This window comes from Diospyros lotus, chromosome 11 (assembly GCF_014633365.1).
Source record: "Diospyros lotus cultivar Yz01 chromosome 11, ASM1463336v1, whole genome shotgun sequence".
Lineage (NCBI taxonomy): Eukaryota > Viridiplantae > Streptophyta > Magnoliopsida > Ericales > Ebenaceae > Diospyros > Diospyros lotus.
In genome coordinates this window covers 32,948,353-32,970,193 of record NC_068348.1, presented here as the reverse complement: position 1 = coordinate 32,970,193, position 21,841 = coordinate 32,948,353, and the positions used below count along the sequence as shown (strand labels likewise).

The 21,841-nt window shown below is 37.7% G+C and overlaps 3 protein-coding genes across 6 annotated transcripts in view; 1 reads left to right on the top strand and 2 right to left on the bottom strand.

The window, feature by feature from the left end:
- Positions 1-3,701, top strand: part of LOC127812550 (uncharacterized) — a 32,681-nt gene extending 28,980 nt beyond the window's left edge. The window contains exons 10-12 of one of the 3 annotated variants that reach the window (XM_052352971.1): positions 827-908; positions 2,851-2,901; positions 2,989-3,701. In XM_052352971.1, coding sequence (XP_052208931.1) covers positions 827-908; positions 2,851-2,901; positions 2,989-3,068 — 213 coding nt within the window. In that variant the 3' untranslated portion in view covers positions 3,069-3,701. The remainder of the gene's footprint in view (positions 1-826; positions 909-2,850; positions 2,902-2,988) is intronic. The other 2 variants (XM_052352969.1, XM_052352970.1) reach the window with 2 other exon arrangements.
- A 223-nt stretch (positions 3,702-3,924) lies between these two features.
- LOC127812553 (ran-binding protein 1 homolog a-like) lies at positions 3,925-7,874 on the bottom strand. Its single transcript, XM_052352974.1, has 4 exons — positions 7,567-7,874; positions 7,291-7,442; positions 7,058-7,183; positions 3,925-4,468 (listed from the first exon to the last, which is right to left on the bottom strand). The coding sequence occupies exons 1-4, from the start codon at positions 7,749-7,751 to the stop codon at positions 4,260-4,262; spliced, it is 672 nt and encodes a 223-aa protein (XP_052208934.1). The 5' UTR covers positions 7,752-7,874; the 3' UTR covers positions 3,925-4,259.
- A 587-nt stretch (positions 7,875-8,461) lies between these two features.
- LOC127812552 (cyclin-H1-1) lies at positions 8,462-21,686 on the bottom strand. Of its 2 annotated transcripts, none has more exons than XM_052352973.1 (13): positions 21,343-21,686; positions 21,026-21,076; positions 19,335-19,497; positions 19,096-19,214; positions 18,883-18,956; positions 18,482-18,602; positions 18,332-18,400; positions 18,196-18,237; positions 11,850-11,927; positions 9,348-9,406; positions 9,153-9,243; positions 8,947-9,035; positions 8,462-8,824 (listed from the first exon to the last, which is right to left on the bottom strand). In XM_052352973.1, exons 3-13 carry the CDS (start codon positions 19,438-19,440, stop codon positions 8,767-8,769), a joined length of 906 nt encoding a protein of 301 aa, XP_052208933.1. In that variant the 5' UTR covers positions 19,441-19,497; positions 21,026-21,076; positions 21,343-21,686; the 3' UTR covers positions 8,462-8,766. The 2 variants fall into 2 exon arrangements, with proteins under 2 accessions (XP_052208933.1, XP_052208932.1); XM_052352972.1 differs by having other exon boundaries at positions 19,335-19,422; positions 21,343-21,684.
- Between the last annotated feature and the right edge of the window lie 155 nt (positions 21,687-21,841).

Here is a 21,841-nt window from a genome sequence, read left to right as displayed (position 1 = left end):
AATATTGGATTAGCGATGAAATTTGGACTTGGGGCATTTGCCTTACTTTGATACCACATTGAATTGTTAACCACCATCTGATCTAAAAGGTTAAACATGTAGATAAAGAGTCAACTTTATCTTTTATATTATTATTTTTCTCTCAACACGCCTCCTCATGTGTGGTGTCAAGGTTCATTATACAATTGGTCCAAACACATGCAATTATTTAAATATTGGGTTAGTGGTGAGGTTTGAACTCAATACATTTGTTTGGCTTTGATACCATGTTAAATTAGTAACCTCCATCCAATCTAAAAGGTTAAGCTTGCAGATAAAGGGTTAACTATCTTTTATTTTATTATTTTTACTTTCAACAAAATCAACAATTTTTGCCCAAGCCAAATCTGGTGTAAGTTGGAGTAGTATTCTAGGAAATAGTTTGGCATTAGTAGTACAGGAAATGTTTGAGGTTATGTATTCTGTGGAAGTTTTTTAAATACTATTAACTTTAAAAAAAATCTAACTTACCCTCAAATACTACCCTATTTTCCTAATTGGAGAATTTCCATTTGTTTATTTCTTTCTTTTGTGTTTTTTTGGTGATAAGTTCAAAAGTATCTGATTATTGGTAGTGATGATGTTACAATATTAAATGGTGCTAGCGGATTTTGTTTTCTCTTCCTTCCAACAAATCCTTCCACTTCTCAATTTTATTTGTTTAGTAAGATAATAAATGTTTCCCCTTTATGTAAATTGTAATGACAGTTGCTTTTGTACACAATGCATATTTCTTAAGGGTTGTGAAGGCATCCATGTTTTTCTCTTTTTCGTTTAACTTCTGCAGATGCTAACACCCAAAGATTTAAGTTTTGTTGGCTATACATACAAGAACTTTGATGCTGTGAAGGCACTACGCAATTCACGTGGTATGTAATCTCACAATTTTGTGAAATATATATCTTTTACATGCACAAACACATGCACTGTGTCTATACCTTCATAGCACTTACGTATTGCAGAAGATAATTGTTCGAAGTTCCTTTCCTTGATATTAGTTAGTGTGGACTTGTTTCTTATTTACTAAAAAAGAAAAATGCTTATTCCCTTCTCAAGTTTATGTTATTTTTTTCTTTCAAAGAGTCATCTAAACATGCTTCTTCCTTTTTCTCTTTATTACTTGCTACATCTAAATAAATGAGAAACACAGAATAGAAACACACAAAATTGCAGACACTGGATACCATTATTTGGGGAAGGTGAGGATGATCATTTTGATGATAATGTCGAAATATTTGTAATCCAATACATTTCTATGGGCTATATCGATAGAATATATCCATAAACTACCTAAAATATTGGAAACAACTATAATTTAAATTGCAAAGTCTTATAGCAAGCTCTCTTGAATTTTTCTTTTTTTGTTTCTTTTCTGTACCTTCTCGAGCATCATCATAACTCTTCTTACATTGGGACTTCTCCATTCAATTATTGTAGAAAAGCCTTTGTTGTGTTTCCTAGAACAGTTCTTTTCATGTTTCGAATAGCATGGTCATCTCATTCCACATTGGAAGCCATACCTTCCACAATCCAATCACTTCCGCCACACTTCTTTTTTTTTTAACATAACTTATTTTTCTGCTTTTAAATCTCACCATTTTTTTTTTTGGTTAGGGTTTGCTTCTTATCATCCATTATTCTTTTGATATGAATGTTGAGATGTTGAGAACCACAAGCCTTTTATTGAGTGGTTTACACTTTTTTCCCACATAACTCCTTGCAACACAAGTGAGCATTCTGTCTTACAAGACTGAAGTTTATTTAGGTAGTCAATAACTCATTTTTATATGTAACCAAATGTTCTTTCTGACTTCCTGAAAATGAGATGATGTGTTGGAGGGAAATCCAAAAAATAGCTTTTTCCTCATAATCTAGGACCTTCATCTACGTTTCTGTACTCATCTACTCCTCTACTCAGGTGACTATCCAAGTAATCTTTTATGATGATATTATTTCCTCTAGGTATAAGTTGAAATCAGTCAAAAGTTGTCTTTTTCTCTCAATCCAACTTGTGGGGTGCATATCTATTGGCAACATTTAGAGTCTTTTCTCTTAAAAAGAACTTTAATTGTGATAATCCTTTTTTTTTTTCCCTTAACCTCTTTAAATCCATCATCTCATCCTTTAGTGTCTTAATTTCTGTTCCATACCTTGTAGTTATTCCTTGAGTTAAAAGCTTAAGTCTTGATTTAGCATAGCAACCATTATAGCATTCACACCAACGTATGGAAGCACATAATAGCAATTCATGCTACCATAGATTTATCTATCGCAATTCCTACTCAATCTTGAGCTTCTGGTCCTGGACTAGCACTTTCATTTTTATGACTTCCATTGCTGTTTCAAAGTATTTAAGTTAAATTTGATTTCTTTTACTTGTTATGATGTGTCAGCCTTGATATTTACTCTCACATATGGGCCCATAGTTGCCTTACCTAGTGGGATTTGAAGCAAGAGCTTCAAGGTGTAAAACAGAAATAAACACAAGAAAGAAACGAGAAGGAAGAATTCGTAGAAAATGAACTTTGGAGAATGAATTAACCAATACAGAAATAAGGCATAGCTGGACATTTATATACCAGCTATCCTCAATAACAAACTGTTGCAACTTGCAGCAGAAACCTCAACAACTTAACTAATACATCCACCTAATTATAACAGCATAACAAATTACACCTGTATACATTAGAAAACAGCAAGCTACTCAATATTATTTCCTTCTACAGGATTAAGGGATGTGATTGGTGTTGCATATTTGCTTATGTTTTGATGGTATGACAGCTTATATTGTATGCTTGTTTATTCTTGTAGATGTTACTGGGAGTACATCACCAAAACGTCCATCTATTGATTCCATATTTGGTATAACTAGATGCATGCTTCCATTGTGGCCTACTCTTGCGTGTTCTGTTGGGTTGTAGTCTTACATACCATATGTGGCTTGTGCAGGGCATTCCCAGGAAGGGAGAGCTGAGGAGGAAACAGATATACAGATGGATGCATCGAGTGGGGATGCAATGCTGCCGTGACCTCAAAAGCCATTTGGTTGAAACGTAAAATGCGCAAGGCAGGTGTTGGGTGGTAGCATAGCCTGAGTTAGTTTTGGGCTGGAAGCTGCCATGGTCTGGTCTGGGGCTGCATTTCCTGTTGAGTTGAGGCGTCTGGCTTGCACAATCGAAATGTACAGGAGGAAGCTTCATAAAATCCCAGTAATAGGGGATTTAATTTGTAGGTTTAAAGTGGCACTTTTAGTTGGGGCCGAAAAAGCTAGTTTAACGGAAGTAGCAGCAGCAGAAGCAGTAGGTGGCGGTTAGGAAGCTGTGTCGGCACCCGATTTCTGGCTGCCCAGGTTGGCAATGCCTTCTCTTGTGGCAGTTTCTGGTCAGAATTTAATTGGGCGCCATCTCCATTCTACTGATTATATGATACTGCGAGATATATTAATTATTAGACTCCTGTCCCGTGATATAAGAAACCACCATATTTCAATGTGAGCTTTTTTAATTGCGTGCAAGAACAACAGAAGCAATTACTACATCCCACAAGAAAATTCAGTCGGTATTAGCCCCAAACAAATTGGCCTGCCTTTCCTTTCGCTTTTTGTTAGGGATTCAGAATTGTAAAAGCAGCATTATAATTTGGCAAATTTGATTCAATCTGCTTGCTTGTCCTAACCTTATTCCTAAGGTCGGCAACATCAAACAAAATACAAAACAGCGTGTTCTTTGTACTGAACCAAGAAGAATAAGTTCACCAAAATGTCTTCATTCTCCACGCACGGAAGGTGCAAGGTGCAGTGCAGCCTGCAAGACTCCTAAGGGTAGGAGCAGCTCAATTCTGCACTTTAACCATCTCCACTAAGAAAAACCATGTAATAAAGAAATAGAATATTAACACCCTATATAAAACTTTATAAGAGATGATCGCCAAAACAGGTAATACGCCCCAACAAAAACATTATCCTCAAATATTACAATGTACCAGCTCTAGAGGAGTTTATAATATTGTCGCAATATTGAACCACCAATGTGATTTTCCAGCTGCAAGCATAGCTGATCAAATTTGAGATCCAAGCCCACCCGAAAAAGGCCCCAAGGAGCCACACTCACACCTCAAAGAAACTAAAACATGTATCATCACATGCCATTAAAAATTTACGATATTTTTGAAATTTACTTGATCTGCCGACCATTCAAGACTCCAGGTCACGACCAGCCCTTCTATTTCTCATCAACCGGATTGTCCTGCTTCACAGTCTCTTCTTTTTTCACCTCCACTGCAGCATCCTTTTTCTCTTCGTCACCCTTTCTCTCCCCGACGCTCAATTTCTCCAGAAGGCCAGCAGTTGTGGCAGCTTCTTCACTTTCTCCAGCCTTCTCATTTTGGGCTTGAGCAACTTCTTCAATCTTCTCTTTGAAAGTTCTACAGTCTGGGAGAAGAAGATCTCATCAAATAAAGAATGGAGAAAAGATATAAATGCAGTTGTATTTCTATGTGAGAACATGTTGCTTTCCCATTTAAGTAAAATGATCCAAAAAACAATGAACTTAAGTAAAAAAGGATAACAATGAGTTCAGGTTTTAACAAGTAAATGGCCTTTGAGGAAGAGTTAAAATGGAAAGCTTCCACGCAAGACATATTCCACACATCTGTGCAATAAGCATTGGCCAAAACCAATGGTTGACTCGACTCTATGGCAGGTTTCAAAAATTTAAACTTGTAAGCATTTTAAGAAGTCCAGGTGTCTCCCTAGTAATGGATATAATTTTGTATCTCTATTTTTTTTGAGTACTTAACAGCCACAACATTTCAAACCCCTGCCCCACATTGTGAGAGATATTGGTGAACTTAGGTCTTGGAGAAGGTTTCATTAACGTGGCTTTCATCAAGATTATGCAATGTTATCCTAGCAACGTTACTACAAGCAGCAAACCTTTTTGAGTATCATCACCTTTTACATTTCTCATGGCAAAACTCTGCTCTCCCTAAATCTTGGTTGATTTCTAGGTTTTTTCACTCCTAAGAGAACCTTTGATTAAAAAAAAAAAGAGAGAGAGACTTTAGATGGCTTTGAATCACTAAAATCCAAACACTAAAGTATCACTGTGCTGTGCTATGATAATATTGGCCACGTATTCATATTGGTTGGAAATAAATTGGAGAAACAGATAATTGACATATAACCTACAACAAGAGCCATGATACAATTCAAACTTAGGAAACAAGCATATACTAAGAACTCACGGCCTATTTGCTTTGTAGATGGGTTAGTGATTCAACAAGGTTAAAGGCGGGATAAAATAGTCATGGGCTAAATAATATTATTCTAGATTTGGTAAAGGAGGTATAACGTAAAGTTATTACTTATCTTATGTTTGGTATGTTAAATTGTGAAGGAGGTATTACTACCAATTAATTGCCAAAAGGACCAATTTGCCCAAATATATTATAATTATAAAAAATACAATTTTAAATTACATAAAATATATTTTAATTACAAATATATATCTAAATATATTTTCATCATATACATATATATTATAAATAAATAAAATTTAAGAAACACAAAAACAGTTCATCTGATTTTTCATCAGATGATTCTGGGTTCATCTGATAAAGATGAACACTGCATTCTCGGTTCATCTGATGAACTGAGCCCCAGTTTTCTGGGTTCATCTCAGATGAACACTGAATGCTGTGTTAATCTTCATCAGATGAAACCAGCAAAAATGATTCATTGATCTCAGATGAACTCAGATTGATCTGAAAAATAAAAAATTAGAAGAAGGATAGGACAACGACGAGGAGGGGGAAATGCCTTGGCAGTTGACCAGAGGAAGAGATCACAGGCAAGAGGGAGATTGAGAAGGCGGGGGCAGTGGTTGTTGGAGATGGGGGAGAGAACCAAGGAAGAGTGGTGGCCAGTAGCAGTTGACTGAGTCGATTGGCATTGATGATCGATGCAGCCTGTAGAAGATGGGATTGAAGAAGACCTGCAGGTGAGATCAAAGAAGCCGATAGGATGCAAACGGGAAGAGATAGGAGCGAGAAGGTGGACCAAAATTTTAATCCCATGCCCCCTGGACTAATTTATACCACGGAGGGACACGGCATTAATTTGTCTTACACAAGTGGGACAAATTAATCCTATCTTCATACTATTCCCAAGCATCGTTGTTCCATCAGCAATGGTAATACCACTTATTTAACCTTGAAACAAACAGGCCATTAGATGCTTCTAACATATGTTCACAGGAATAGTTAGGAAGAAACCACCTGAACCCATAAAGGTCTTCTCTTAAAGTCCTCACAACTCATTTCAGTGCAGCAGTATTAGCTGGAAGAACCGATCACTCCATAAGACCATAATTACCCTAGGGGCATATACGTTGCCAACACCCAATCATTTGAGTTAATAACAGCTGGAGTTTAAGCTAAATATTTTATGCAAGCACATTCCTGAATATGGTTTTACCACAAATATATTTGATCAAAACAAACAAAATATGATTCATAAAACAACTGAAAATGATCTACTCTCATACAGAAAAACTTGAATCAATAACAAAACCACCCATATGACTTCCTTTGTTTCATGAAAGCTCATGTAGCATCAATTTAATAGTGGTTTAATAATTAGCAGAAGAAACAAAAGAGCATAATATGATAAGCCGACTTCACAAAAGCCCTATGGAGCACAATTTAACAACTAATGTCAATCTTCCTTCTCTTACCGTATTTAGCAATGCAGCAGATTTGTGCAGAATGCCAAAAGAACATACAGGCAGTTTGAAGTTTACATGGACAAGTATAATGGCATGTGCAGTCATGATTTTATAGAGGAATATATAATAACATCTAAATTACTAGGGTTGTTTAAATGCTACCAGAAGCCCATAACTGCATCAAATTCTCTGTCAAATACCTATGGGCAGGACCAAATTGTGGTTGGGAATCCAAAACCACTAATCCAGAGTTAATATTAGGCAGAGAACTGATAATTAGACGGATAACTCACTCTCAACCGAAGGGAAACGGATGCAAAAGAGCTCCTCCTTCAACTCTCCGTCGGCAAAGTCAGTGGCGTGCCAAACACATGACTTATCATTCCCAGCATGCTCTTGTATCGAAATGGAAGGAATAACTATAACAGAAGATTAAACCCCACAAAACAAACAAACAAACATGATCAGAACATACACATATATGCAGAGAGAGAGAGAGAGAGAGAGAGAGAGAGGATGGACAGACCGAGATGGTTAGCGCAAATCTTAAGAGTCTTGGATTGGCGCATAACAAGGCGAACCTTAGAGGTGCTCTTGTGCTGGAGAAGTTTCACAGTACCAACGCCTCGCTCTTTCCACTGATTTCCCTCCTTGTCAAATCTATATAGCTTCGCCTTCCTGTAATATCACAAACAGACACAACCCCGAAAACAAAAACCCAAAAGGAAAATACGAACACAATTAATAGAGATTTTTCAACAGAGTCCTGGGGAAGCAAGCAAAGAGAGAAGTGGGGACGAACAGATCGAGAAGAACGTTCTCATTTTCTTCGCCGGTGGTAACCGCCACTTCTTGCAACTTGACGATGGGCGCGACTTGTGCTCCTGTGTCCTCGTCTTCCGCCGCAGCCGCGGATGTCGTCTCTGTCGGTTCCTCTTCTTCCTCTTCCTTGTGCTTCGGCTCAATGGCACTACTACCACTCGCCATTGTTGAGAGAGAGAGAGAGAGTCTCTATCTGAAGCGAGCGACTGGGGAGGAGATATGAGGAATGGAAAGGGGAGCAGAAATGGAGGAGGAGGACTAGGCGCAGTTAGGGTTTATAGAGGGTTCTTTTTTACCACTACTCTGTTTGTTCTGCCCCATATATAGTAAATTAAAATGCATCCATTTAATCTCGACCGTTCATTATCCATCCACTTTCTTTATATATTTTAGATTTTCTTTTTCATTTCGTGTGATTTATGTCACGTTTTTTGTTTAAAAAATAAAATTTAAAATTATGACCACTAAATTATAATTAATTAATGTTTAAATAACTTCGCTATTATATCAAATTTTTTTATTTAAAAATATTTATCTAAAAAAGTAAAAAATAAATAAATTATTACCATCAAACGTGACTAATAATTATTTATTTATTTATTTTTACACAATCCACCCCCCATTTTTAAAAGAAAACTTTTTTAACACAAATTCCCTATCTTTGTAAAAATTGAATAGCGTACACTCTATTTGTTAATATCCTTCAAGATCGGCTAATACTCGAGTGGTATGTATCATACCGATCATTAAATATAATTAAATTTGTTTGATATTATTTCAATTTATATATATATATATATATATATATATATTGGTCAATACCAACGATATTGCCCAAAATTAGTTACCACTAAATCTTTCATTGGTCTCAAAACTATACAGAAAATGAAAATTCATATTGATTACTGAAACAAAAGAAAACAAAAGCTTGCTTCCTTTACACTTTACATCCTAATATCCAGCTCCAGCTCCAAAAGAGAAAAACAAGAAAACAGAACAGCATATCCACACCTTACATATATCATTATCAGTCAGTCACTTTGCCATTTCATTTCATTAAATTAAATAGGTAAAGACCACATCCACACCACCTGCTTCAGGTGGAAAATGAAGCAGCAATTGATGCTCTGCTTGCAACCATAAGAATAACATGCAGTCAGTCTGGCAACAATGGGCTCAGCTATGCTTGCTGCAATTGGTTTGAACCCTCTTTGGATCGGTGTTTCCGTTTTTTACTCCTACATATAAACCAACAAATTAACATGATCAGAAGGCCAGCGGCTGCTGCTGTGCTGAAAAACTCACTTTAATCCAACATCAAATGTGTAGGGTAATTTAGTATTTAGTTAATTCACAGTACTTGTCATGGGAGCTTGGGTTCCGACAAGACTTAAGCTTCCTATCAATGTGCTTCATGTCTGCTGCAGTTGGCGTCTCCAGTTTATTTACCTGCACAGCAGAGTCACCAAGTGCAAGTGAAATGCAGATGCTACATTGACCCTTGGTAAGACAATTAAATACTACTACTTGCATCCTCATTGATTTATGACAATTATTTGTTTGTACCATTGAGTCTATGGCATTTAGAGAAACTGTGAGCTCAGAAATCGGGTGTGTGGAAGAAGAATGCTGGCGTGACAAAATGCTCCAGAGGTATCTGCAAAGAAAAATACAATTTGGTGAAACTCCCCAGTTTCAGATAATCAATGAAGTGGGAAAGCAGTAATCAAATTGATAAATGCTTCAGGAAAGATTGTTAACCTCTCAAAGTCTAAAACCATGTGCACTGCATTTGACTTACGCAAAGCAGCCAATGCCAACTACACCACAGGGAAACACATAAGTACAAGATGAGAACAATTTAATTATATTGTTAATTAATCAAGCCATGATACAAAACAAAAAGCTGGAAGTTTCCTATGGGAGTTATCAGCTAATTTCTTTCTATGCATGTGTAGTAAAGGATCCTCATGAATATGCTTTTCAAGCTTCAATCAGCATTAATTAGTTTCGGCCTCATTGTAGGAGAAGAGGGTGGGCAACAAGAAGTTGATATTCATGGAAAGCTTCTCTGGAAGACATTGAGGCTTGTGATCCTATGTGAGCATAGCGTGTGGCACTAGGTGGGAACGCCTCAAACTGTTCTATCAAGAGAAGGATCTGAAAAAATATGCACTAACCCTACTACCAGATTAGTCTTAGGATCTGAAAAAATAAGACAAGTTGCCAAGACTAGTTCAGGTTTGCACCTATGTTCTCCTATCCCAGGGTATGTTGGGAAGGAGACTCGGGCCTTTTGCAGATTTGAATTTGCGTCAACTAGAGTAGCCCTGGATCAGGGCTCCTAATTCTCGTGGCAAGCCCAACACACCAATTTGATCAATCTTCTTAGCTGCACGATTGCATTTCTTTGTTGGTTTTGGACATCTAAATCTTAATGCTACCATCAGAGTGGCAGAGGGAATTGGCAGGGCCTTGCCCCCCCTCCCTCCTTCACGTGAAAAGTTTTCCAAGTTGGCATTTGAAGAATTGGAGGGTGGCTATGAGTGATTTAGACTCCCACAAGATTCAAAGTTTTTTTTATTTTCTTAAATGCTAGGGATGTTGTTGTTCAAAACTGTGAAAATTATAGAAGAATTAAGTTAATGAGCCATACCATGAAACTGGAAAAGAGTAATAGAGCAGAGGCTCAGAAAAGAAACAGAGGTCTCAGAAAATCAGTTTGGTTTCATGCCCGGTATGTCAACAATGGAAGCTATATACCTACTGAGGCACCTAATGGAAAGGTATCGGGATCATCAGAATGACCTACATATGGTGTTTATAGATCTAGAAAAGGCCTATGATAGGGTCCCTAGAGAAGTATTATGAAGGGTTTTAGAGAAAAAAGGAGTCCGAATAGCCTATATACAAGCTCTTAAGGACATGTATCATGGTGCAGAGACAAGGGTCAGAACATGCGGAGGGGATACTGAACCGTTTAAAATTACAATAGGATTGCATCAAGGTTCTGCACTAAGTCCATACTTATTTGTTTTAGTAATGGATGAACTTACTAAAGATATTCAGACAGAGGTGCCATGGTGTATGCTATTTGCAGACGACATAGTGTTGGTGGATGAAACAAAAAGAGTGAACACTAAGCTTGAGTTATGGAGAAACAATTTAGAATCTAAGGAATTTAAATTAAGCAGAAAGAAAACAGAATATATGGAATGTAAATTTAGTAAAAATGCAAGAGTGGAGGATGTTATAATAAAATTGGAAGACCAAATCTTACAAAGAAAAGACCATTTTCGATATTTGGGATCAGTGATTCAAAAGGATGGAGAAATTCACGAGGATGTCACACATAGAATTAAGGCAGGTTGGCTAAAATGGAGAAATGCATCAGGGGTGTTATGTGATGGTAAAATCCCATTAAAATTGAAAGGAAAATTCTATAGGACAGCTATAAGACCAGTTTTGTTATACGGCTCAGAATGTTGGGCAGTCAAATACCAACATGAGCAAAAGACGAGTGTAGCGGAGATGAGGATGTTAAGATGGATGTGCGGCCATATAAGAAAAGATAAAATTAGAAATGAAGTTATTTGTAATAAGATAGGAGTAGTGCCAATAGAAGAGAAGATGAGAGAGACTAGACTAAGATGGTTTGGTCATGTGAGAAGGAGACCAAGAGACGCTCCTGTGAGGAGAGTTGATGAAATGGAACAATTAATCAAAAAAGAGGTAGAGGCAGACCTAAGAAGACTTTGAAGGAGACATTAAAGTTTGATATGAAGTGTATGGACCTCAATGAAGATATGACAAAGATAGAAATATATGGAAGTCTAGAATTCATGTAGCCGACCCCACATAGTGGGATAAAGGCTGGATATGTTGTTGTTGTTGTTTTTGCTAGGGATGTTGTTGTTTAAATGCTAGGGATGTTATGGCCCAAAAACTAAATAATGTGTGTAATGGAAGAGAGGCTTGAGAAATGATTACAGTTCAAATGATCGTTTGCAGACTTTGAGTTATTGAAAGTTTAGAAAGTAAATGAAGTGCCTTGTAAAAAGCTTTAATTTAATTGTTGGTTTTCTCTCCCCTCATCCACAGGCTTGCTTATTGGGATTTTGCCACTTTGGCACTTCTTTTTTTCTTTTTCTTTTTTTGTTCATTGCCTATCAAAAATAAAACAATACAACATAAAGTTTCAAATTTTGAATTACCTAAAGCAAACAAGTAGTTAAGAACAGAGGGAGCTTGAATAATAAATACCTGCCCAGGAGGGAACATAAGTGGTGCATCTGTACGCATGATTTTATCTGTTTCTGCCTTAGCAGTAGCATTTATATCCTACAGATACATTGAACATCATATAAATACTCAAGCACAATACAGGAGTAGGAAAAGACCTATTAAATTCAATTCTTTCTTTTCATCTTCCCTTTTTTGGTGAGGGAGGAGGTGCTGGCAATTAAACTGGAAAAGGTTGAAGTTACCATATTTCCATGTGTTTATCATGGCAAACAGCAAATATTAAACAAAACTAGATATATTGAAAGAGTTCCCACTGCCTCTGCCACTAATACATGTAATGAACAAGCTGAAAATCAATTATTTCATGATTTCTTCTCAGGAGCACAAACATGAAAGCAGGTAACAGTTACCCACCACTGGAACATAAAGATAGGAAGAAAATTTCCAATAGAACTGAACTAGGCATATCATATACAGCTAAGTGTTGTTGTATTAGTGAGCCAAGGCTACCAAAAAAGAGTCATAATCATCCTCTACAGCTAGACTTGTTTTTTTCTTTCTTCAATAGGTAAACAAATCCTTTGTAAGTAGAAAGAAGAAATAACCATTTCCTTTTTCTTATTATGATTATAAATACCTGTAAGGAATGCAGATGGACTGGAAGAAGTTAGGCATGGCATGGATAGAGATAATTGGAGAGCTAGATTCCATATACCCAACTCCACCTAGTGAGATTAAAGGTTTGGACAGTGATGATGGTTTTGATAATACAATAGTGAAAGAAAAAAAAACCATTTAAAGAGGGTGAACCCCATACAAGAAGAAGAAGAAGAAAAGCAGGGGGGAGAGTACAACAAATAAATTCCATAAAATAAACAAAAGACTTTAGGAAGAAAAGGAGTTCCTCTCACAGGGAAAAAGAAAGGTAAGATATTCCCTTAAAACAATAAATGCGTCTCTACACTCTCAAAAGTTTTACTATTCATTTTCCTCTAAATCCTCCACGCTACAGAAGAGAAAATATCTTCAAACACATTAGTATGTCCTACTTGGGCAAGGCAACTTCCACATTATCATGTCCTTAGGAGCAATAGAGGGGCAATATTGTAATAAGGATATAATACTTGTTAGGATTATAGTTGTATTGCACATGGGTGCAATGGCTGTGAGGCTATAAATAAGCCACTGTTGTAGGAGGGTAATCATGTTTGAATTGTTGAATGAATTCTCTCATTTCCCTCTCTTGAATTCTCTCAATCTCCCTCCAATTTCCTTCCAATCTCTCTCTCAATTTCCCTCTTTGTTCTGCTCTTCCCTAACTTCCCCCCATTTCTTCCTATCTAACTTCCCTAATTCCTTCCAATTACCTTTTAAACTTGTCATGAACCCTAGGTTCATGACAATTGGTATCAGAGTAGTCGCTCCTCGGTTGTAATTTCAATCGATTCTCGACGTATAGACGAGGCAGAGGCATTTACGGAAACAGTAGTAGCAAACGAGTTCGAGTGGTGATTTTCTTTCCGCATTTCAGACCTCAGTTGGAAGGAAACAAGGATTGATTGAAACCGAGATTCAAAAGCAACCAGGCAACTTGAAGGACCAAGGGAATCGAGGAAATTGTTGCAGCAGGTTCAGCTTGAAGAGAAACAACACTTGCAATTCGCCACTCCTAGAATCAGAGTCGGAGGCGAGTTAGGTTGTTGAAGGCGACTTTGAAGGACCGAGGGAATCACAAGAAGTTGATTCTCGGCGGATCGATTGCCGGCAGTTGCTACAATGGCGATCTAGACAGAGTTGCTTGAATTCCAAAGCCGAGCCAAGGTCCTTTGGCCATTGGACGGTGATTAGGTATGGGTTGCGGCCATTGTAAGTCTTGATTGGTGGTGGCAATTGCAACAATTCTCAGGCTGTTGATTCTCCATTCCATCGCTGCAAAGTAGTTTCGGCTCGAAACTGTAGGCAAATTCTGTTCGGAGAGACAGATTCCTCCGACTTCGTGGCTTGTGAGTTCCGACACCCTAGGCTGCTAATTTCCAAGTCGAAAGGCGTTTGAGGCGAGAATAGGAGACTTTGGTAGCAAGCAAGCCAGGAGGTGGAGTCGAACCTATTGCCTAGCAATTCCATTTTGCTAGGGAAATTGAAGATTGTTAATTCATAGTGAAGCGGATCTTGAGCGATAGTTGATCCATAGTAACCGACTATAGTAATTTCCAGAGATCGGGTTGGGTTAGGAAATTGTGAGTTGCGACTGCTTAGTCCTGATTGGCAATTAATTACAGATAAGAGAAAACACTAGTTGCAAATCAGATGAGGTTGATCGAGTTGTAGTAGGAGTTTCAGGAAGCAGTCGTAGGATTGATCGAACAACTGAGTTGATCAATTGCAGGTGGTGCGAGCTGCAAGTGGAGGAAAATGAATTCAGGCACTAATTCCAACGGAGGTGGTTTCTCAGCTATCAATCCTTGAGGCAATTGATTATCCACTAACGATCTGAATTCTGATGGCAAATGATATCAAGATGGAGCACAAGGAATCTCAATGGCAGGAAGTGTTAACAAAGATGACGAAGAGGCAAAACAGTATTGGATTTGTAGAATCGACAGTAGAAAAAAAGTTAGATAGTGTTGTCGATCCATTGCAAGAGGAGATCAAGCACATGCATGAAATTGTGGATGAATTCAGAAATTGGATGATGGACCAGTGTATGATAATATTCGCCAAACAAAATCAAGTTAGACTACCTACTTGTTTGCTTTCCAAAGAATATTTTGATCCAATTATTATAAAGAAGCTACCAGATCCTACAAATAATCCTTATTCTCCTCATGAGTTCATGAAAATGAAGCCACATAAGGAGAAGTCAAGATTATGGAAGACCGATTCACTGCCTACTTTAGATTTTGGACAAAAGAAGAAGTATTCGGATTTAGACAGCAATGACAAGAAGGATGACTGCAAAATAAGGAATAATTTTGAAAGTGAAAAGCATTACCCAGAGGGAAGTTATAACGATCTGGTGGTTGGGATAGCAGGTACAAAGAAAAAATTCAATTCCTTTGAAAAATAAGTTCATGAAGAGGATAGTCGGGGTGACTGTAACAACGGTGCTAGCAGCAACAACAGTAATTCAGGAGGTTTAATCCAAAATATGGTTGGGCAAAAGAAAAATTTAAGGAACACCCTGGTTCCTTTGGAAAAGAAGTTCTTGGTGAAGATGGACTAGATGACAATCACGGAAGCCCAAAACAAGAAGGGATTGATGCAGTTAATCAGAGGACAGGAGTAGGAGGAGGCAACAAGGGATTTCTGGAATTGGAGATAAACATCTCTAGATCTTAAGGATCTGAAATTGGTTCAGTTGTTCTCAAAAAGACACAGGCTCAATCAATGTCGACAACCCGTAGTGTTGAAGGGAATTCCGTTGCATTGATTGAGAAGTTAAAAGTAGAACTACTACCGAAAGGCTAAGAGAGGAAACGGGGGCAGCATTTGATGAAATGACTGAGGAAACCAAGGCCAATTCGTTACCTTTGGTGACTAGAGCAGGGACGAAAGGATCGGATGGTGTCCCGAGTCATAATTCTATCATAAATGGAATTGATGGTGGAGCTCCTAAGGATACTGTGCCATTGCCTATGGTTTCGGATAATGCTGAGGATTCCTTAGCTAACGAGAGGGTGAAGACAGCACCAGCAGGAGGAAGTTTTGCAAATCCTAAGCGGTGTCACCGTGTTGCTGTCATTTCCAAAGATATAAACTAGAATTCAAAAGGTGCAAACCAGTTTTTTATGTTGGTGGGAATAAAGGTAACACCAAGACAGGCGTTTCAGGAGAGCAGGACAGGCTCATTGAAAAGAGAGATGATGATTTTTCTTCTAGCCAAGGGAAATTTCCTATGAGTTATGACCCTATTTGGCATTCCCCTCATCTGCAACAGATTCAAAGTTGTGAGGAATTTTGGAGAACGGCTATAATGGGAGGAAAGCTAAGGAAGATAGATTCAGCAGTCAAAAGTTTGACCGTGGAGAACAAAGTTGTTGCGGCTTTGTGTGTTACTGCTACAGCTGGCCAATTGGGATTTTTGCCTACTGCAATGAGGGATGGGGTGATGACGGAAATTAATGTTACAGCAACTCCTAGACCTGACATTTCTACATTGCTACATTTAAAGACGTTTGCGGATATTGTTGTGAAAGGTGATGAAATATTAAAGGACGTGAGAACCACTGCAAATTTGTTATGCATACAGAGACTTTTCAAAACTTCTCCATCCAAGCTGTGGAAGAGAAGGAAAAAGCATACTAGAAGCTATGGAGGTTTGGCATTTCTTAGGGACAAGAAATGTTTCAAGGCAGGGAGAATTGTCATGTCCTTAGGAGCAATAGAGGGGCAATATTGTAATAGGGATATAATACTTGCTAGAATTATAGTTGTATTGCACATGGGTGCAATGGCTGTGAGGTTATAAATAAGCCACTGTTGTAAGAGGGTAATCATTTGAATTGTTGAATGAATTCTCTCATTTCCCTCTCTTGAATTCTCTCAATCTCCCTCCAATTTCCTTCAAATCTCTCTCTCAATTTCCCTCTTTGTTCTACTCTTCCCTGATTTCCTCCCATTTCTTCCTATCTAACTTCCCCAATTCTTTCCGATTACCTTCTAAACCTGTCATGAACCTAGGGTTCATGACACACATGTACAAAAACTTCATCACAGACCTTAGTATCAGCCATTGTCCACCTAAAATAATGAACATGCACTAAATATCTCAAGCTACAGAAGAGATAATTCAGCAATCTTCCCACCCTTTTTATGCTGAAACCACCATTCACAGTCGCAATCTGGCTCAACTTTCTCAAAATGGATTTATTCGGGGTTCTCAAAAAGCCACTTTGGGAGGGGCATTTGACTCTCACAAGATAAATTCTACTCTTCCTTTATCACAGAAGGCATCATAGTAAGATCAACCAAAAAGTTCCATCCTTTCATAGACACAAGCCATTTATCCTCTCGCTACCCTACTGTTTGAAGTATTAAAAAAAAAAAAACTGTATGAGTCAGTTTCCCAATCATAAAATTAGGTCTGAATTGGGGAGACCAAACAGCTAAGCCACATAAAATGGAAAAACTCACCAATAGAAGCCAATCTATTGCTTGCCAACTATAAAGGCTGAGAATAGATAACACAATGGTTGATGGCTACACTGTCTAGCCAAAACCTAACAGACAACCCGCTACCTACATCCTAGGAAACAAACCAAAAACCAAAAGAATGTGTCCTGAATGATCCCTTTCAACAAACCTACGCCATGACAAGACCAACTCCAACCTGGAGACCAAATCCAGCTCTCCCATAAGCAAGCCTCTAAAACCACTTCCCAAGCAAGGCCTTGTTAAAGACCCTCAACTTCTTAACAAGGAACACCCCCAGCCAAAGGACAGTAAACCTGATTCCAACTAACTAAGAACAAGGAGAAGAAGTGTGTATGAGGATTAGAGAGGACACTCTTAATAAGCACCACCCCCCAATTAGAAAAATACTACCTTTTCTAGGTTGGTCTCTGCCAATTGCCCTTGTTCTTGTGGATGCACATTCTCTTATCAACAGATGGAAGAAAGATAATAAAGTTCCACTTCATGCTGTCCTCTATGATGTTGCAACTTGATTCTCAATGGCAACTGACTAGTCATTTACCTAAGAGATGATCATGAGTCAGCCTCATGAGATGACTCGCGGGATGCTTGTGTGTTCTTCCTCAAGCTTCCTTTGAGAGATAATAACTCAAGCCAAAAGAACCCATACAATGCTTCATCCTCAGTCAAAGCCATAACAAACCCCATCATTTGCCTTGATCTGGATCCTCTACTCATATTTTACTCCACCGACTCTTACACCTTAAATGCCCTATTTTAGGACCAAAAGCTAAATCTACCTCTTATCAACAATAGTGTGGGGTAAACATATTTTAACCTTGAGAACGTGGTCCTACTTTTAAGACAGGTGCGATAATGAGGCCTGGGTGGTCAGCAGGCCTCTTCATCACTTGGGGAGTTAGGGGTGTGACACATGCCTTCCCTCCCCAACCAAGTAAGTGGATAGTCCATTCTTTTGTAATCTAAGTATTTAATTTTGCAAAAAAAATAAATAAATAATCACCTTGGCATATTATATTTTTCAGGTCAAAGTCACAGAGACAACAGGTCCATGGTGACATGCATTTCCATTGTTTTCTACATCATCAACATCAACACTCTTCTAATCAGAGTGTAATAAACTAATTAGTAGCATAATTTTAACATATTTCAAGGATCAGATACAGATAGTAGGAGTACAAGCATATCAAATTGGACTGAATAAAGTTACCTTAAGCATAAGAAGCTGCTCCTCTGTAGCTTGGAGGAACTCCTATAGAACCATAAGAATAAATAATGGTCATCCAAAAAAGTGGTCAAGTTTTTCTGATATATGTAGGAAATGGAAATCATGGGCAGAAACTGACCTCCATATCACTAACAAAACCATCAAGTGCACGATATGGTGCATAAACTATAAGATCAAATCCTAAACTCTGCAAATGGAATGTAATTGTTTCATATAATTAACATGAAAAACAGATAAGAGAAAAATGGCATGTAGGTCATGTTCATGCCTGAAGAACAATCATCTCATTATTGAGGATCATTTGATGATCTTGTTCAATCCCCTTGCCAAGTTCTTCTGCCGATACATGATTTTCTTCTACCTTACAAGCTGCATATATGCATGTTAACCTGGGTGCATCCAAACCAGTAAATTTGGAATTAGCAACAATCAAAGGAATCTCTTTTCAAACTAAAGCATCATTGAGAAGACTCAGCTACTATAAGGATAACATATAGCATGTGAAAGATTACAAATTTATAATATAGGTTGACTCAAGGAAAACAAGTAATAATCTTTCATTTTTTGTAGCCTACTCAATGTGATGAAATTCCAGACTACAAAGTGCACTGTACATGCATCAGCCAAACAATCGGCAATAATTGTGAGGTAGATCTGAATAAATCTTACATGATGTCTTTTGGATGATGCTCCATAACCGACCATTGCAAATAAAACCTTTTGAAGTAAATCAGAGCTGTTGCCTGTAGAGTGTGGACTATTTTCAGAAAGATAAATTTTAAACCAAGATATAACCCCCCCCCCCCCCCCAAAAAAAGTGAAAAAGCAGAAATTGAAAAAAAAACTAAATACACACACAAAAAAGAAAGAATCGAGCAATGCCTGAATCTTTCGCGGGAACTTGAAGGCATCGCATACATCTTGGATCTTAAACTCATAGAATGCCCGTAAAAGCTGTTCTTCTTCAGTCTTAAGTGGTTTCGGGCGAGAATGCTTCTCAGCTGACCTCAAAAAAGAAAAACAGAAGTCACAAGAATAGTAAGAAATTTGCATATCTGAAACTAAAGAGTTTTAAAAATAAATTTATACCCAACAAATTTTAAAGCTAACAAAATGTTTACCATTCTCTTTTGTATCAGTTGTATCAGTTTGAAGTTCAGGATATGACCACGACCCATCAACATCTACTTCCATTCTTGTTGCTCCATACTTCATAAAATATTGCATGATTAATGTCACCGGTTAACAGTCTCTTGATGTGCCAACATAAAGAATTTGTTTGAACTGATAAATGATTGTAACAAGATAAATCAAACATAAAATATACATATGCACAAATATCTACGGCAGAAAAAAGAAAAGTTAGCAAAGAGTTCAAGTGTAAAGAGTGAGGATATGTTTGGATGAGGTAATTTGGGCTATCATTTATCATTTGGGATTTGAAATCCCAAATCCAATAATTAGCTACAACTTTGTAGAAAATATTTGGATTTAGGTCCAAATCCAAGGATGGGTTTTGACCCAAAAATGAGAGGGTTTCAAGTGACCCCAAAAGAGGTGTCATTTGGACTCAAAATACATAAGCATACCAAACATATATGTACATATATATAGTATAAGACTATAAGTGCATGTGTATGTTGTACATATACATACATATGTACATACAATATTTACATATAGTCAGCATGAGTATTATCCCTCCACAAGAGGGACTTTGGCCCATAGCCACTTGGACAGAGAGATTTGGGGCATTCAAATGACTATTTTCACACATGGCAACCCCAGAATGACACATGCATTCAAGCATGCACACCTGCTTCAGGCGGAATGAAGGCAATTTAACAAACTGTTATAAATAAGGGATTTCTGAAGAATGACACTGATGTGAGATACAAGACAATGTAACTGTTGTGTGACAAATAAACATAAAAAAGAGGAGATAACGGATGATTGCCAACACAATTTGACTTCACATAATTGTATGTGCGTGTTTGACATGTACCGGCATATTAGAATAGGGATGACTACAGACACATGCTGAGAGGAACAGAAAAAGGAATATGAATAATGTTAACAAAGAACACATTCTGGTGTAAAATGATTAAAGAGTTAGGCCAATCATGTTGTTCCTAGATCGCTTTAACCTGGTTCTAGTTGACAATGAACAAGTGGGTAAATCTCTTGTCATATTCCTAGACTACATTTCCTTACCAAGGACAACAAAACTTCAGTTGTAACTTCATTCATATTCCATAAAACCAAAACAAAAGTTTATAGGATGAAATATGCTCCATTTTAGCTTAATGTACTGGAACTATACCTTCTCAAGGAGGACTGCTTGTTAAGACCATAAAATCAGGTACAAGTAAGACCACTGTTACGGGCTTCGTGGATTCAATGCATGGAATTTAAGACCTAACTCAAATTCTATTGGAAACCTTAATTGAATTCAGAGAAAAATCACCTTGAATAAATGTATGCTAGTGCACATAGGTACAGGCTTGAATGCATATAAAAGTTTGCACCTTAGTGGGAAAGTAATACCAAGATGGATAAATTGTGGTCTTAAGAGCTTGATAGTGAGATTGATAAATTGAACTACATCTAGAATAAATAGAGAGAGAGAGAGAGAGAGAGACAGAGATTGGCAATGTTGAAATGTGAACACAACTATCAAGAATCATAACCAATGTTGATACTGTAATCTGTGTCGAGTCCTACATAGTAACATGGACAAAAAATATACTACTGAAACAGAGAACCCTAGAATATACTGATGATGGAGCAAGAGTGAAAAGTCTCCCAATACCTTCTCCAGCGTTTGCCTTGCTCTTTGATTAGCAGCTTTGTACTTCTCCTTCTGTTCGAAATCATTCACCAAAAGTCAGAAGAGTCAGGAACAACTCGAAAATTTATCTTAAACAAGTTTTTGTCATAAATATGAAACGATTCCCCTTTTGGTTGCCAATAAACTGAGAAAAGAAAACCAAATTAAATGTCACAACTCTACATTTACGATTGAGGTCTAAGAGTCCTAATAAAAATAAAACCATTTTCTTAAGCTTCATCCATTTTGCAAGCAATAACAGAAAATCCTGCGCGTGAAGGTGGCAGGTAGGTTGGTACCAGGTCTTGGGGAGAGAAGATCCACTTGGCTCGGTGAGTCGAACTCAGAAAATCAGCCATTTGAGAGAGAGAGAGAGATTTTGATCCGACTGAACACAGACCGGGAATGGCACCTCCCCTCTGCACTGTTTACGCTGCCAGAAGAAGAACGGAAGAGCAACACGGATGCCAACGCAGTATTTATAATTCTCTTTTCTAGGTAATTAATTATAATTTAGTAAAAGTGGGCGGCTCAGCCCAGTTTGCGTTTGTGAATCAACGGCGGCACCGAGCAAACCGGGCGGCAAGGGGGAACGATGACAAGGAGACGGTCAGAGAGACAGAGACTAGGGCAGGGCAGCCTTGAATTGGAGTTAATATTGTGCTGAAAAGTTTCTCTCTAACCTCCTTCCTTCCTTCCTTCCTGTACTTTGGTTAAAATGTTTTTAAAATTATAAAAATAACCTAAAAATATATTTCAACATTTTAAGCGTTTCAATGTTTCGAGGACATTTTCGTA